Below are 18411 nucleotides of genomic sequence, written 5' to 3'. Positions count from 1 at the left end.
TAAGAGAAATTTGTAACTGAATAATAATAATAATAATTTTATTATAATGATTAGGCATCTAGTTACCACATATAAATCCTAAAGAAACTTGGAAGACATTGTTGCACTCTACAATAATAGGGAAGGCAGGAGTGGGGAAGAACTTGGAGAGAATAAAGTGAATTCTGTTTTGGATATATTGAGTTTAAGATGTCCATTGGATATGTAATTCAAGATGTCTAAAAAACAATTTGGAGTTACAAGATTGGAGACCGGCAGAAAGGTTAAGGCAGGAAAGGTAGATTTGAGAATCATTAGCATAGAGATAATAATTAAATTAATGGGAGCTGATGAGATCACCAAGTGAAATAGTTTAGAGGTAGAAGAGAAGAGGGTTCAGGATAGAACCCTGAGGAATACTTAGGGCTAGAGGTAGTGATTTGAAGGAGGATCCATCAAAAGAAAGAGAAGGAGTGATTAGATAGATGGTTAGATAGATAGATAGAGGAACCAAGAGAGAAAGTTGTCCTGAAAACCTATAGGGAAGAGACTGATCACAGCAGTATCAAAAACTACAAATAGGTCTGGAGAATCAGGACTGAGAAAAAGCCATTATATTTGGCAACTAAAAGATCATTAATAATTTTGGAAGAGCAGTTTCAATGAAATGATAATTCAGAAGCCAAATTGTAAGGTACTGAGAAGAAAGAATGAATGAGAAGAGACAAAACAGAGGCACCTATTGTAAAATCATTTTTGAAGAGTTTAGCTACAAAGGGCAGATATGAGATGATAGCTAGTGAGAATGGAAGAATGAAGTGAGGGTTTTTTTCAGGATAGAGGAGACATAGGCAATAGGAAATGAGTCAGTACAGCAGAAGAGACTGAAAATAAGTGAGAGAAGGGGTTACAAAAGGGGCAATCTGCTGGGAGAGACACGATGGAATAGGATCATTTGAATAAGTAGAAGAGTTAATCTTGGTAATAAGTTAGGGATGAGAGAGAAGAAAATGGCCAGCTTTAATATTTAAGAAACCAAAGTTGTTCCCATCTATAAAATTGTGATCTAGAATCTTCTGTCATATTGTACCTCCCTAATTCTGAGACATCCATTTTCATATAGACCAGATTTGAAGACTAAGTTTCAAAGTCCAAAGTTAGTTTTGCTACAGACTTTATACTAAATTGGAATAGAGGAATCCTTCACCTGTGTTCTTGGAATCACTTAAGTTGGTGTCTATTTTAATTATGTCAAAGGGTATCATTAAGTGACAAAATGACAGAAGAGGGTGAGATCTGAGGTTGATCACCTAAAGCATGAGAAAAAAAGAATGGAATGTACAAAAGGGACAAAATTTGCCTTGGCCATTTGTCTGTGACTCTGCTAGCCCCCCACTCACGTGGTTTCATTATTTTGGTCCATGATGTCCACTCGATCAAGAAACCAGCCAGAAGCATTGCCAGAGTTATCATGACGAATCCTAATCTTCTTTAAGGGCCCCAGGTCAATGGCGTTGATGATGAATGTGTCTGTCTGTAGAGGTAAGAACACAGAATTCAGAAGGAAGGAAGTCCTATAATACTAATCTATTTCTAGATTTTCTAGAGGAAGCTCAAGATCACTATTTTTTGGAACACTAAATTCTGCAGATTGAAATGTAAAACATTCAGTAAGTCAATCAACTATTTGGTGTAGATATTTAATAGTTTATGCATGCCATGAAATTCTGTCTTCTTGCTTCTATTTGCTATTTGATTATGAAAGAGGATGGAGGAAAAAAGAAGGCTGAGATGGAGATAGATAGATAGATATGATATGATATGATATGATATGATATGATATGATATATCCATCTGTGTATGTTTATTTGGCATAGTAAGTAAAAAGCTGGACATAAGATTAGGAAAAATTCAATCACAATCACAATTCTGGTCAGTTACTAGCTAAGTGACCCTAGACAAGTCAATAAGCCTGAACTTTAATTTTTGTACATATAAAATAAGAATAACCATACTTATCACCCAGGGATATTGTGAAGATCAGATAAGATAACATGTAAAGTCTTTAGCAAACCCTAAAACATTTATAAATATGGAGCAATTTTTAATTTTTTTAAATTAAAGCTTTTTATTTACAAAGCATACGCAGGGGTAATTTTTCCAACATTGACTCTTGTAAAATCTTTTGTTCCAAATTTTCCCTTCCTTCCCCCATCCCCTCTCCTAGCTAGCATATAGTCCAATACATGTTAAATATGTTGAGATACATGTTAAATCCAATATATGTATACATATTTATACAGTTATCTTGCTGCATAAGAAAAATCAAATCAAGAAGGAAGAAAAAGAAATACTGAGAAAGAAAACAAAAAGCAAGCAAATAACAGAGAGAGTGAGAATGCTATGTTGTGTTCTGCACTCTGTTCCCATGGTTCTCTCTCTGGATGTAGATAGCTCTCTTCATCTCTGCACAAGTAGAACTGATTTGAATCATCTCAGTGTTGAAAAGAGCCACATCCATTAGAATTGATTGTTGTATAGTCTTGTTGGTGCCATGTATAATGATCTCCTGGTTCTGCTCATTTCACTTAGCATTAGTTATTGTAAGTCTCTCAAAGTCTTTCTGAAATCATCCTGTTGGTCATTTCTTACAGAACAACTATATTCCATAGCATTCTTATACCATAATTTATTCAGCCATTCTCCAACTGAGAAGCATCCACTCAGTTTCCAGTTTCTTGCCACTATAAAGAGGAATGCCACAGAACATTTTTGCACATGTGGATCCCTTTCCCTCCTTTAAGAAATCTTTGGAATATAATCCCAATAGAAACACTGCTGGGTCAAAGGGTATGCACAGTTTGATAACTTTTCAAGCATAGTTCCAAACTGGTCTCCAGAATGATTGGATCCATTTATAATTTCACTAAAAATGTATCAGTCCCATTTTTCCCACATCCCCTCCAATAGTCATCATTATATTTTCCTGTCATCTTAGCCAATATGACCAGGTGTGTAGTGGTATTTCAGAGTTGTCTTAATTTGCATTTCTCTGATCAATAGTGATTTGAAGAAACTTTTCACATGGCTACAAATAGTTTTAATTTCTTTATCTGAAAGTCGTTTGTTCATATCCTTTGACCATTTGTCAAATGGAAAATGGCTTGAACTGTTATAAATTTGAGTTAATTCTCTATATATTTTAGAAATGAGAGTTTTACCAGATCCTTTGTATATAAAAATGTTTTCCCAGTTTATTGCTTTCCTTCTAATCTTGTTTGCATTAGTTTTGTTTGTACAAAAACTTTTTAACTTAATATAATCAAAATTATCTATTTTGTGATCAATAATGATCTGTAGCTCTTCTTTGATCACAAATTCTTTCCTACTACACAAATCTGAGAGGTAAACTATCCTATTTCTTCTAATTTGTTTATAATATCATTCATTATGTCTAGATCATGAACCCATTTCAATCTTATCTTGGTATATGGTGTTGGGTGTGGGTCTATGCCTACTTTCTGCCATATATTTCCAATTTTCCCAGCAGTTTTTGTCAAATAGAAAATTCTTATCCCAAAGCTGGAGCCTTTGGGTTTGTCAAATACTATATTGTTATAGTAATTGACTATCTTGTTCTGTGAACCTAACCTATTCCACTGATCAGCTTGTCTATTTCTTAGGCAATTCCAAATGATTTTGATGACGACTACTTTATAATATAGTTTTAGATCTGGTACAGCTAGGCCACTTTCATTTGCTGTTCTCTTCATTAATTTCTTTGAAATTCTTGACATTTTGTTTTTCCAGATTAATTTTGTTGTTATTTTTTCTAGGTCAGTAAAATAGTTTCTTGGAAATTTGATTGGTATAGCACTAAATAAATAGATTAGGGAATATTGTCATCTTTATTATATTCACTTGACCTATCTACAAGCACTTGATATTTTTCCAATTGCTTAGATCTGACTTTATTTGTGTGGAAAGTGTTTTGTAGTTTTGCTTATATAGTTCCTGACTTTCCCTTGGCAGATAAATTCCCAAATATTTTATACTATCAAGAGTTTTTTTTTTAATGGAATTTCTCTTTGTATCGCTTACTGTTGGATTTTGTTAGTGATGTATAAGAAAGCTGATGATTCATGGGGATTTATTTTGTATCCTGCAACTTTGCTAAAGTTGTGGATTATTTTTAGTAGCTTTTTAGTTAATTCTCTAGGGTTTTCTAAATATTTCATCATATTATCTGCAAAGAGTGATAATTTGGTTTCCTCATTACCTACTCTAATTCCTTTAATCTCTTTTTCATCTCATTCCCAAAGCTAGCATTTCTAATATAATATTGAATAGTGATGGTGATAATGGGCAAACTTGTTTCACCTCTAATCTTATTGGTAATGGTTCTAGTTTATCTCCATTACATATGATGTTTGCTGATGGTTTTAAATAGATGCTACTGACTGTTTTAAGGAAAAATCCGTTTATTCCTATACTCTCTAGGGTTTTTATTAGGAATGGTGTTGGATATTATCAAATGCTTTTTCTACATCTATTGAGATAATCATAAGGTTTTTGTTAATTTGGTTATTGTTATAGTCAATTATGCTAATAATTTTCCTAATATTGAACCAGCCCTGCATTCTTGTTATAAATCCTACTTGGTCATGGTATATTATCCCGAGGATGATTTTCTGTAATCTCTTTGCTAATATTTTATTTAAGATTTTTGCATCTTAAGATTTAAGAATTTGCAAAATTCATTAGGGAGATTGGTCTATAATTTTATTTCTCTGTTTTCATCCAACTTGATTTAAGTATCAGTACCATGTCTGTGTCATAAAAGGAATCTGGTAGAAGTCCTTCATTCCCTATTTTTTTCAAATAGTTTATATAGTATTGGAGTTAATCATTCTTTAAATGCTTGGTAGAATTTACATGTAAATCCATCTGGTCCTGGGGATTTTTTTCTTAGGGAGTTGACTAATAGTTTGTCCTATTTCTTTTTCTAAAATAGATCTACTTAAGTAATTTATTTCTTCTTCTGTTAATCTGAGCAATCTATATTTTTGTAGGTATTCCTCCATTTCATTTAGGTTATCAAATTTATTGGCATAAAGTTGGGCAAAGTAACTCCTAATAATTGCTCTAATTTCCTCTTAATTGGTGGATAGTTCTCCCCTTTCATTTTTGAGATTAATAATTTGTTTTTCCTCTTTCCTTTTTCTAATCAAATTAACTAAAGGTTTATTTAGTTTGTTGGTTTTAAATAAAAACCAACTTGGTTTTATTTATTAATTCAATAGATTTTTTTTTTAGTTTTAATTTTTTTGATCTCTTCCTTTTTAGAATTTCAAGTTTGGTATTTGATTGGAGTTTTTAAATTTGTTCTTTTTCTAGCTTTTTTAATTGCAAGTCCAATTTATTGATCTTCTCTTATCTATTTTATGCAAGTAAGCATCTAGAGATATAAAATTTCCCCTTATTACCGCTTTGGCTACATCCCACAAATTTTGGTATATTGTCTCATTATTGTTATTCTCTTGGATGAAATTATTGATTGTATCTATGATTTGCTATTTCACCCATTTATTCTTTAGAATGAGATTATTTAATTTTCAATTTCTTTTTGGTCTATTTTCCCCTGGTCTTTTATTGAATGTAATTTTTATTGCATTGTAATCTGAAAAATGCATTTACTATTTCTGTATTTCTGCATTTGATTTTGAGGCCTTTATGTCTTAATATATGGTGTATTTTTGTATAGGTTCCATGAATTGCTGAGAAGAAAGGGTACTCCTTTCTGTCTCCATTCAATTTTCTCCAAAGATCTATCATATCTAGTTTTTCTAGTATTCTATTTACCTCTTTAATATCTTTCTTTTTTATTTTGTGTTTTGATTTATTTAGTTCTGAGAGAGCAAGGTTGAGATCTTCCACTATTATAGTTTTGCTGTCTATTTCTTCTTGCAACTCTCTTACCTTCTCCTTTAGGAATTTAGATGTTACACCATTTGGTGCTTATATGTTTAATAATGATATTGCTTCATTATCTATGGTAGCCCTTAGCAAGATATAGTTTCCTTCCTTATCTCTTTTAATTAGGTCAATTTTTGCTTTTCCTTTATCTGAGATCAGGATAGCTATCCCTGCTTTTTTTTTACTTCACCTGAAGCATAATAGATTCTGCTCCATCCTTTTATCTTTACTGTGTATATATTGCTCTGCTTTAAATGCGTTTCTTGTAAACAACATATTGTAGGATTCTGGCTTTTAAGCCAGTCTGCTATCCACTTACGTTTTATGGGAGAGTTCATTCTATTCACATTTACAGTTAAAATTACTAATTCTGTATTTCCTGCCATCTTATTAACCCCAAATTATACTTTTCTCTTTCCTTTTCCCCTTTCCCTCTTCTCCAGTATTTTATTTATGAGCTTATTTGCCTCAAGCAGTCCTTCCCCTTTAGACACCTTACCCTTTCTTAAACCTTTCCCCTATTATTTCTGTTTTCCCTTCTATTTAGCCTATGCTTTCCCTTTTCTCTTTTCCCCTTCCCCCTTCCACTGTTCTATAAGGTAAGAGATGTTTCTCAATGAAACCAAATATATCTAATATTCTTTCTTTGAGCCAAATCTGATGAGAGTAAGATTCCCACACTATTCATCACCCTCTCTTCTTTCCCTCAATTATAATAGGTTTTCTTTGCCTCTTTCTGAGATGTAATTTCCCTCATTTTACCTCCATCTTCCCCTTTTTTTTTCTAATACAATCCCCTTTCCACCTATAGTTTCTTTTTTATATTATACCAGTAAAATCATATTATACATGTACTTTCTATGTATACTCACACCAGAAATATAGTTCTCAAAAGTTTTTTTTTCTTTTTACTTTTTTATGTTTTTCTTGAGTTCTATATTTGGAGGTCAAATTTTTTGTTTGGCTCTGGTTTTTTCATAAAAATTAAGTATAATTCACTAGTTTCATTGAATGTCCATCTTTTTCCCTGAAAGAAAATGCTCATTTTAGCAGGGTAATTTATTCTTGACTACATTCCAACTTCCTTCACTTTTTGGAATATCAGATTCCAGGCCTTTTGATCCTTTAAAGTGGAAGCTGCTAGGTCCTGAGTAATCCTTATTGTGGCTCCTCTGTATTTGAATTGTTTCATTCTGGCTGCTTGTAATATTTTTCCCTTGGTCCGATAGTTCTGAAATTTAGCCACAATATTCCTTGGGGTTTTTCAGGAAGTATTCAGTGAATTCTTTCAATGATCATTTTACCTTCTGATTCTATGATATCCAGGAAGTTCTCTTTGATGACTTCCTGAAAAATGGTGTTTAGGCTCTTTTTTTCATCATGTATTTCAGGGAGTCCAATAATCCTTAGATTGTCTCTCCTAGATCTATTTTCCAGGTCGGTTGTTTTCCCAATTAGGTATTTTATGTTTTTTTCTATTTTTTCATTTTGTTGGTTTTGCTTGACTGATTCTTGTTATCTCATTGAGTCATTCATTTCCATTTGTTCAGTTCGGAATTTTAGCGAATTATTTTCTTCATTTACTTTTTTTTAACTTCTTTTTGAATTTGTCCAATTGAATTTTTAAATGAGTTGTTTTGTTCTATAGAATTTTTTTTTCCATTTCACAAATTCTGTTTTTAAGGAGTTATTTTTTTTTCTATTTCACAAATTCTGTTTTTCTAGGAATTGCTTTCTTTTTCCATTTTATAAAATCTATCTTTTAATGAATTATATGTCTTTTCCAAACTCTCTTGCAAAGTTTTCATTTCCTTTGCCCATTTTTCTTCTAGCTCTCTTTTAAGATCCTTTTTAATTTCTTGTAGGAGAGCCTTGTGTGATGGGGACCAGATTATGTCACTTTTTGAGGCTTCATCTGGAGACAATCTGCCTTTAGTATCCTCAGGGTTTGAAATCTGTTCTTCTCTTTTACCATAAAAACTGTCTATTGTCAGAGTCCTCTTTACTTTTTAACTCATTTTTTAAAAGAAGTTAAGGTCTGCTTTTAGGGTTGGAGAGCTTTTCCAAGCTTCTTCTACAAGCATCAGTTTCCTCTATAAGTGGCCTCAGATGACCTGGGTCAGTGCTGATTCACTCCTGGGTGGGTATGGCCAGGTCCCATGAGATTCTGGCATTTTGGGGTTCACTACTGATCTCTGTGTTTGTGTTGGATATTTTCTAAATTCTCTGCTGATCTACTGGCTTGCAGCCAGGGCAGAATGGCCAACACTGCTGTAGATTTCTGTAGATTTGTCCCCATAGATTCTCCACCATGTGGAGTCCGCACTGCCCCATAGAGTCCACACCACCTTCGGAGTCCGCATCGCCCTAGACTCTGTGCTGGCGATTGTACTCAGCTGCTTGTGCTTCGCTGCCTCCCTCCCCTTTACACATGAAACAGACCTTTTCTGATGATCTTCAAAATATCTTCTGTTGATAATTTGTTGCACTCCCAATATTCTGCTGGTCCAGAGCTAATTCAGAGGCTGGATTTGCTAATTAGTCTGAAAGTTGTAGGAGAAGGTCAGAAAGAAACATGTATCATCTCCACCATCTTGGCTCCACCCCCAGAAGTCCATATGGAGCAATTTTTTAAAAAATTATGCTGCATATGATCATCCTCAAAGAAGCAGCTGGGTTATAGTGGATAAAGAGAGCCTCAGAGTAAAGAAAACCTGGATTAAAGTGCTATAAAACCGTGCCTATCCTTTGAAACACAAGTGTCACTACTGGATCTGTATGCCAAAGAGATCATAAAAGAAGGAAAAGAATTCACATGCCCAAAAATGTTTGTAGCAGCTCTTTTTGCTTGGAAATTGAATGGATGTCCTTCAACTGGGAAATGGCTGAATAAGTCATGGTATATAAATGTAATGGAATAATATTATTCTATAAGAAATGATGATCAGATTGATTTCAGAAAAGCGTGGAAAGACGTATATGAACTGATGTTGAGTGAAGTGAGAAAAACCAGGAGAACATTGTATATAGTAACAAGATTGTATGATGATCAATTAAGTGATAGACTTAGCTTTTCTCAGTAATGATCCACAACAGTTTCAATAGACTTAGAATGGAAAATGCCATGTACATCCAGAGAAAGATCTATGGAGACTGAATGAGGATCAAAGCCTATTAGTTTCTTTTTTCTGAGGCAATTGGGCTTAAGTGACTTGCCTAGGATCACACAGTTAGAAAGTGTTAAGTATCTAAAAAGCCTATTATTTTCACAGTTTTCCTCCTTTCTTGTGGTTTTTCCCTTTTGTTCTGATTTTTCTTTTACATCATAACTAATATGGAAATATTTAAATGATTGTACATGTCTTACATATTAGATTGCTTGTTGTCTTGGGGAAGAGGGAGAGAAAAAATTGGAACTCAAAATCATATAAAAATTAATGTTCTAAACTATTTCTACATGTAAATATAAAAATGAAATACTATTAAAATGAAAAAAAAAACCCTGAGTCCTATCTCTGACATATACTGACTTGTATTATACTGAGAAAGTTATAATTCCCAGTGACCCAAACTATAGATCATAGAGAAGTCTCTGATTTGCATAGTGGGAGTTTCCTCACTGGGAATTCTAAATATGCCAATAGGGAAGCACAGATTTGACCTGAAAGAAATGATCATGATCAACAACAAATATGCAGTTATCATGTACAATGCAGGTACTGCTCCAGGAAATGGGAAGAAAAAAAACCCCAAATCCTTACTTTCCTATCCAGCAGAAACATAATGAAATCAATCAAGAAGCATTTATTAAGTATTTACTACATGCCAGAAATTAGATTCTGGACATAAAAAAGCAAAAGTATAAACAGTTCCTGCCCTCAAAGAGCTTACGCTCTAAGAGAGGTATTTATATATAACTAGATGGCACAGTAGATAGAGTGCTGGACCTGAAATCAAGAACTTTTCCTGAGTTAAAATCTGGCCTCAGGTCCTTCTTAGGTTTGTGACCCGGGGCAAGTCTCTTCATCTTTTTTTGCCACAGTTTCCTTCTTTGTAAAATGAACTGGAGAAGGAAATGGCAAATGACAGCAATGTTTTTGCCAAGAAAAACCAAATGGGGTCACAAAGAGTTGGACATGACTGAAATGACTGAACAACAAAAATGATGGATAAAGTCATTGTGAATTGGTAAATACTAATCAATTCTTTCCAGAGGAAATGCAGGGTTAGATTCCCACAGGCCTTTGGTCACAACATTTAATTTAACACTTTCCAGAGTGACCTCACTTAGAAATTAGGGGATTTCCTCTTTTTTTCTGGACATATCATTGATTCATTAGTATTGAACTCACAGCCAACAGCACTGCCTCATGCCTGACTGAAGCTTACATATTTTCTCCATAAGACACATCATAGCTTTCTTGTGCTTAGGAGCACTAGATAGCACTTCAGCACTACATTTGGAGGACATTTTTAACTGTGAAATTACTAACAAAAAGCACAAAAATTTTTAAAATGTGCCACCAAATATGCTGTGTAAAGGATGCTTGTTTATAGTATGAGAGTTGAAACAAGCAGGCAGAACATTGCCTTGTTTGACCTCAGCTGGGAACGTGCACATCGGGTGACTCAAACACTCTGCACACGTCTGTGAAAGTGCCCCGAGTATTGATTTGGGGTTACAAATAAATTTGAGTGAGTAGGCGAATTCCCAGATACAGAACCCACAATGAGGATCAGCTGTATATACAAAATAAATACAAGATGATTAAGGGGATTAGCATTAACAGCTGGAGGGATCAAGAAAGACCTGATGTATAAGGGAGTGTTGAATTGAATCTTGAGGGAAACTAAGAATTCTGAAGAACAGCAAGAAGACCAGTAGCCAAACTGTGAAAGGTTTTAAATTCCAAACATTGGGATTTATCCTTGATCCTAGAGGAAAGAAATCTAGACTTAAAAGAGCATAAGGGGCCAGAGTTCAACCCCTTTCATTTTACAAATAAGGAAACTTAGCCTGGGTGCCATAGTGCATAGAGTGCTGAGCCTGGAGTAAGGATGACTCATCTTCCTAAATTCAAATCCAGCCTCAGACAATTACTGTGTAACCCCAGCTCTACCCTCCCCTGCTAATTTCTATCCTTTCCAAGAAATCCAAAGGGACTAGGAGAGACTTGGCCAGTGAATTTTGTCTTTGGAATCTCCCACATCTTAATTTTGTTTGCCTCAGTTTCCTCATTTGCAAAATGAGAGAATTGGACTCAATGGCCTCTGAAGTCTATGCTTGATAAATTTTAAGTATCTGTTTAAATGTGTTTTATGTAAAGTGTCCTGTAAATAAACTGTTATTGTTGTCATTACCTGTCCTTGTTCAAACTTATTTGATTTGTCTGATTTTCTTAAAGCTCGCTCGCCAGTATCACCATATTCTTCACCATAGATGTTCAGGTAGACATTGGCATCAGTGCCACCTTTGGGCATCTTCCCTGTGATCACCTGGACTTCATAGGTATTGGCTGTGGACACAGAATAAGGTAGGATTTAGGAAACCAAGTCCTGGGTCCAATCATGAGAAATCAAGTCTAGTTTTAAGGAAAACAAATGGCTGTCAGTATGCTGGGTTTTCAAAGGTCAAGCATAGACTCCTCTAGAACAAGGGCCAAAATTAGCTTCTCTGAGCTATCTCCTAGCCCTAGCCCTATCCTCCCCTGCCATAATTGTCCTTTCCAAGAAGTCCAAGGGTATTAGGAGAGTTTCGGCCAATGAAGTCTGTCTTTGGAATCTCTCATCTTATTTCTAAATAATATGCTGCTCTCTCAATATTCTTACCTCTCTTGATTATCTCTTCCAACCCTTTCCCCAGTCTCACCTCCCACACCCAAGCACTCAATGGACTCATTACCCTGAATCCTTCCTAGGAATAAAATCTGATTTCTTAAACCCATTCACTTTAGTATTCTAGTGCTAATTTGTTACCCTTTCCAAGGATTATCAAGCAGACTCAGAGGGTGAAAAGTGCTTAATCTCAAAGACTAACTTTACTGATGGTGGAATTTTGGCACTGGGCCACCTGGGCCCAGATTTGTGACACCCATAGGTGATTGCAGTTCCTGTCCCCTCTTGGGACCAAACAAGTGAGCCTTGCCCTTTGAAAGCTCTGCTCCACAACCTGGTGTCACAAATATGGGTCCGATCGCTCCGGGGGACTTTCCGACCCTGGCTCAGGCTTACGCTCAGGACCGGATCTTCCCGAGGGGGCCAACTCCATGACCAGATCGTTATCCTCCTCATCCGTGGCCAGCCATCGATTAGCTTGAAACTTATAGACCTCGACCACTTCCCGCATGCCTGGACCAAATTCTTCCTCTTCGTCCTCCATCTCAGTCTCTTCTTCCGATTCCTCTGAAGACTCCTCCTCGGATGAAGACTCCTCTTCCTCAGACTCCACATCGCTGCTTTTCTTTTTCTTCTTTTGCTGCTCCTTGGCCTTAAGCCTCTCCTTCCTCAGCAGCTGCCGCAGTTTGTCCTTCTCCTTCTTTTTCCGGGCTTCTTCCTCTGGGGTGACTTCCACCTCCTGTAGCACCAGCCGTCTCAGCTCCACTGTGTCCACGAACCAGCCAGATCCGAAGCCCTCACCGGTGTGGCCCACGCGGATCTTGAAGATCTCACCCACATCTGCTGCCTCTAGCTGTTGCCAAAGCACAGGTCAGTGCCTTGGAGAATACCTGCCACCCTCCATCCCCTTCCTCCCCAAGAAGAACAGGTCCCAGGGTCCCCAGTCCCCAGGTATAAGATCATAAGGAACTAGGGCTAGAAGGAGCCTCCAAATCTCCCAATTAGTTATTGCTTAGCACATCACATCTAGGATTCCAAACCTGCTTTTCAATATCTACCATAATTTCCTCACCTTATTAATCATTTCTCCCACTATAGAAATCTAAGCAGGTTGTTCTCCTTATTGTTCTATACACATGCCAAGCTCTTTTTTTTTTCCTTCATGCCTTATTTCTGTCATCCTCCTACATTCAAGACCTGCTTTTCCTTTCTCATCTAGAAATCTCCAACCTTCAAGGGTGGATCCCACTTCCTCTTTGAAGCCTTCCCTATTAATATGGTGGAGTGAAAAAATTCTCTAAGAAACATGGCACCACAAAAATAACACTGGCTAGGGACTTGGAATTCCTACCTAGACCTGGCTAGCTAGCATTTTTATTATATTACTTTGAGGGTTTTTTTAAGTGATTTACATATGCTACCTCATTTGACCTGAGTTTAAATCCCCCCCCCTCAGATAGAAACCATGTGTGTGAACTTGGGCTTGTCATCTGACCTTCTTAAGTCAAAATTTCCTCATTTTAAAAATCAGAATGTTGAACTAAATAGTCTTTAAGGTCCTTCCAGCAATATTTCTATAATTCTTGGATTTTATGATATTGTTTCAAATCTTGACTTTGCCACTTATTATCCATGTGGCCAGAAGCAAGTCATTTCACCACTTCACTTTCCCTATCTATGAAATCAGGGGGCTGGACAAGAACAATCTCCAAGAACCTTTCAAAGCCTATGTCTTCTGATCTCATAACTCCAATTTCCATTCTCCCTCTTTTGAATTTTGAGAGACTTGAGTCTGAATTGGACAGTCTGCTGCCTGATTTCATGGTGCATTCTATAGTTTATACTTATTTCATGTTTACTGGATTTATCTCCTCAAATATTTTGTGAACTCCTATAGAGTAGAATCAATTCCTTTCTCAGGTATCCCCAATACTTCTGTAGGACCGAATTCACAGGAGATCCTTGATTCATTGTTTTAGCATTTTTTCATAGTCTCTATCATCTAGCTCCTATATCATCATAATGACACATTGTCCCTCAAAAGCTTCATCCTAGTCAATGTATAGTTGGCTACATTAGTCACTATATTCAAATAAGGACTGACTAATAGTGAGGAAGAATTATTTCCTGATCTTCACACACCATTATCCTCTTCACCCAGTAATTATAATAATAATAATTTCATGACTTTATGCACCATGATCCTCTTAACCCAGTAATAATAACAATAATAATAATTTGAATTTATATGGTTCTTGTAATGTTTTAGTGCATTTTTAAAAGTGTTTTCTCATTGGATTCTGGAGACAAGTAGGGCAGTGATAATTTATGCTCATTCCATAGGAAAGGAAACTAAAACTAAGAGGCGATACAATGTCAGAGTTGGGATTAGAACCTAGGAATCTAGACAACCATTCTAAGGTTCTTTCCCATATACTCTGTATATATGTATGTATATATGTGTGTATGTAATATATATACACATACAGGTATATTTTAGATGTCATACATTTTATGTATGTATGTGCGCATATACTATATTTGTATAAATATCTTTCTATGTGACATATATATGTATAGATGTACTGATACAGAAACAGAAATCTCCCCCATTTGAAAATTATAAACTGAGAGGCAGTATTGAAGCCCTTGGGGAAAATGAATTTACTCTTTCAAGTCAATAAGAGACTTTTTAGTAAATCACTTCCAAAGTACCTCTAATTGAGAACTTTTCCAATGCCATGATAGTATCAGGATTATTTCTCTTCATCTTAGACCCCACATCTGCCCTGCCAACTATCTCCCCCCTCACTACCCATACCAGTTGCAACAGGAATAAGTATGTAGTGTGTGTAGACATCTCTATATAGACTATACAATACACATTGATTCTCCATACATAAACATAATTATGCAATCAATAATAATGGTAATAGCCAATATTTATATAATTACTACTTTGTTCCAGAAACAATGCTAAGCACTTTATAAATATTATCTTGCATATATACATGTAAGAAAGTTTAGGCTGGTATTCATAGCATGTCTATATATGTATGTAATATATATGTATATGTATTTATATCTGTACTAGCCCTCTTCCTTCTCATATTCACCAAAATCTGTCTCCTTCACTTTCCTCTCTCTCTCTCTCTCTCTCTCTCTCTTCTCTCTCTCTCTCTCTCTCTCTCTCTCTTTCCCCTCTCCTCTCTTCTCTCTCTCCCCTTCCATCTTCTCTCTCCCCTCTCTCTTCTTCTCTCTCTCTCCTCTTCTCTCTCTCTCTCTCTTTCTTTCTCTCTCTCTCCCTCTCTGTCTGCTTCTGTTTCTGTCTGTCTCTCATACACATACACACATACACTCACCATCCACTTGTTCAGCTCTATACCAAAATTAACAAAGGGAAGTGAGAACAACACCATGATATAAGACCCCAAGCCTTGACTGGGAACCAGGTCCCTGGTAGGCCTGGAGAGATAATTCCCTTCAGTGCTCTAAAGGAATCGCGTCCTCACTGGTGCCCTAGGCAATGACCTTACAAAATGAACCAAGTTGTCTGGACAACTGGACAATACCCAGAGACTCCAACAGGGGCTCTCTGGGAACCCAGCCGGTCCTGATTGCTTTCCCTCTACACAGCATACCTGAAAAGTGTCCTTGTTTCCCCGCTGGAAGACTTTTGAGCGGCTTTTGAGAAAGAGCACTTCGGTCTTGCCCTCTTCTCCATAGATCTGCATGTAGACCCGGGCGCTGGTGCTTGCATTGCCCATATCCCCGGTCACAATCTCCACCTCATAATGGATCACTAGACCAGAGTCAAAGGAGGTAGACAAAGATTTAGGGAGAAGGAAACTCTAAAGAGGATCATTCTCTGCAGTGATCAGAACTCTAGAGGATACTTCAGTGGAAAGAGAACTTCAGTGGATAGCTATTCTGTGTCCAGCCTTGTGCTAGCCTCTGTGAGGGACATGGAGGAGAATAAGACTGGATGATTAGATAACTAAGTCCTCAGTCTGTAATGGAGCCAGTGCCAATTAATAGGTACTTAATAAAGCTTATTGATTGACAGAAAATTATCTGGGATTTGAGGAGAGATAATAATGAGGCAGAAAAGGAAGGACTGCAGAAATGTTATTTGAATGTTACCTTGAGCCTAAGTGACATTTGTCATGCTTTGTTTTATCTTGTTTTCCATAGTGAATAGAAAGATTTATCACTTCTACTCAATCACTATTAAGTTGTTTTCTGTTGATACTAAGTCTTACAAATACAACAAAAACTCACTTTCAACAAAATCCACTTTAGAAATATTACAGTTTTATAAAGTGAAGACAATTGCAATAGCTTATAGTTTTGATTTGTCTGTTAACTAACAACTATTAATGTCACACTAAGTTTCCATTGAGAGGGAACTGGCTAGGCAAGAAGGGAAATGACATTCTAGGTGAATAGAATAGTCAAAAGAAACTTCAAGATTTCATAGTACAGGGTTCATTTTGACTGGAACAAATTGTTTAAGAAAAAGAACAATCAGAGGCAGCTAGATGATGCCGTGAATAGAGCACCAGCCCTGAAGTCAGGAGGAGTGAATTCAAATCTTATCTCAGACACTTAATACTTCCTAGCTGTGTGACACTGGACAAGTAACTTAACTTGAGTTGGCTCAGCAAAAAAAAAAAAAAAAAAAAAAAAAAAAAAAAAAAAAAAAAAAAAAAAGAAAAGAAAAGAAAAGAAAAAGAAAAAAAGAAAAGAAAAGAAAGAGAAAGAAAATTGAAAATAAAGCTAATATTTAGGGTTGAATTATTCCTATGAATATAGGAATGAATAATTTATGAAAAATTTTCACTAATCTGGCAGTGATATTGGAAGGGAAAGAGCTAGAAGGAAGGAGATCATTTAGAAGGCTGTTGCAAAAATCTAAGTGTGAGGCAATAAGGGATTGAAGTAGACTAGTTACTCATTGAGTTTGGTTGCTGCTTATGAAGATGAATATTACCCTGCCTTCTTTTGTAGTTTTTTAAAAAAATATAAAACAGTTTTGAGGGCACCATAAGTAACCAATAAATACTTATAGATTAAGTAACTAATTGATGGTGCCTCCTCACATCATACCAGCTATCATATAGCTTCTAAGTAAACTGTTTCACCATTGCAGGCCTTGACTTCCCTATCTGTAGAATGAGGATAATATCTTATGTTCCATCTCTTACAGATGATCTATGTGAGTCACTTATTATCTCTACATAAGATATTGCCTCTACATAAGACTTTCTCTTAAGGATGTGGACCAAGTCAATGATCTTCTTCCTTTCCTCTTGAGCGACAAACAAACAACCTCCTATGGGCTTACATTGTTCAATCTCCTCAACCTCACTGGGGTACAGCTCCACTTCTGTGCGGCCATCAGCTGCATTCTTGTCCAACCAGCGATTGACAGGAAATGTGTACTTCTTGCCTTGGCGGGGCACCCGAATCTGAATGCTGCCCAAAAACCAGCCTGCACTCATGCCCGAGCTATCATGGCCGATAATAAGCCGGTTGATCTGGAAGGAAACTCAGGGTTAAGTGTAGGGACAGGAGTTGGTGAGGTCTACCTTATAGAATCACTGAATGTTTGAATTGGAAGGCTCTCTAGTTTTGGTTTTGGTTTTGGTTTTTCTTTTATTATAAGCTTAAAATCTTCAACAAAACCAAACACAAGCATTCAGTCTACAAAAAAGAACAAAAAAGGAGGAGGGCTTCTGAAATTGTAAATTGTTATATGCAATTTGGTGGATTTTCCTGAAGTATTATGAAATTTAACATAGTAGCTTCAAAATTGCCCTATTTGTCTGAATGTCTGATTCCTTCAGTGCTATGTTAAAATGCAATATTAATGTTAATTTCTTTTCTCTTGAATCTCTAAAACTACACACTTCCTTAAATAGAAGCCCTCCCTTATAACAAATAAGAGTAGAGAAAAAAATTCAATGCGTTGACATATATGAAAATATTTGTCTCATTCTATACTTTTATCACCTTTCTACCAATGAAGAGAAGGCAAATTCTGGAAGACATTTTAGAGAGCACAAAGACTTCTTATTCTACCATAAGGGAATGGAGGCTTGTTGGATTTAAGTGGCTTTTCCAAGGCCACAAAACTAGTTAGCAGCAGAATTAAACTAAAGTTTTGATTTCTGATTCTGATGTCAGGTACTGTTCTGAGTTATACCTTTTGGCACCAGGCCTCAGAAATATGGTTAGCCTAGCAGACATCATGGGATACCCCAAAGGGAAAAAACAGAAAGGTATTTGGCAGGTCCAAGACTACCCCATTGAATGAATCTCTGGACTCCCTTGTTTTCACCTAGTATCATTCACCCCTACAGAGGACTTGGACCAAATTATGGCATCCCCATTCTTTCAGTCAGAAGCTCCTTATATGGTGTAATTTCAGAGGCTCAAGACAATAAGCTAGCTTCTTAGCTTGACCCTCGTTCTTGGAGACATTCTGGAAAAACAGATTTCATTGGAGAGGGAACAAGCAAGAAGGATGTTGGGTCTTTGAAGTAGGATGGGAACACCACAACAGCAAGAAGATAAAGAGATTGCATGGTATCAAGGAAAAAGAACTAACTTAGGAAG

At 36.1% G+C, this 18411-nt stretch overlaps 1 protein-coding gene across 1 annotated transcript in view; it reads right to left on the bottom strand.

Annotated features, from left to right (window-relative positions):
- Window positions 1–18411, bottom strand: part of LOXHD1 (lipoxygenase homology PLAT domains 1) — a 271094-nt gene that overhangs the window by 114098 nt on the left and 138585 nt on the right. The window contains exons 17-21 of the mRNA XM_051969666.1: window positions 17138–17330; window positions 15432–15592; window positions 12187–12643; window positions 11317–11471; window positions 1380–1513 (exon numbers count right to left, since the gene is read on the bottom strand). Of these exons, the coding sequence (XP_051825626.1) occupies window positions 1380–1513; window positions 11317–11471; window positions 12187–12643; window positions 15432–15592; window positions 17138–17330 (1100 nt within the window). The remainder of the gene's footprint in view (window positions 1–1379; window positions 1514–11316; window positions 11472–12186; window positions 12644–15431; window positions 15593–17137; window positions 17331–18411) is intronic.

Source organism: Antechinus flavipes, chromosome 1, assembly GCF_016432865.1.
Source record: "Antechinus flavipes isolate AdamAnt ecotype Samford, QLD, Australia chromosome 1, AdamAnt_v2, whole genome shotgun sequence".
NCBI classification, from domain to species: Eukaryota; Metazoa; Chordata; class Mammalia; order Dasyuromorphia; family Dasyuridae; genus Antechinus; species Antechinus flavipes.
This window is presented reverse-complemented; position numbering and strand designations above follow the sequence as displayed.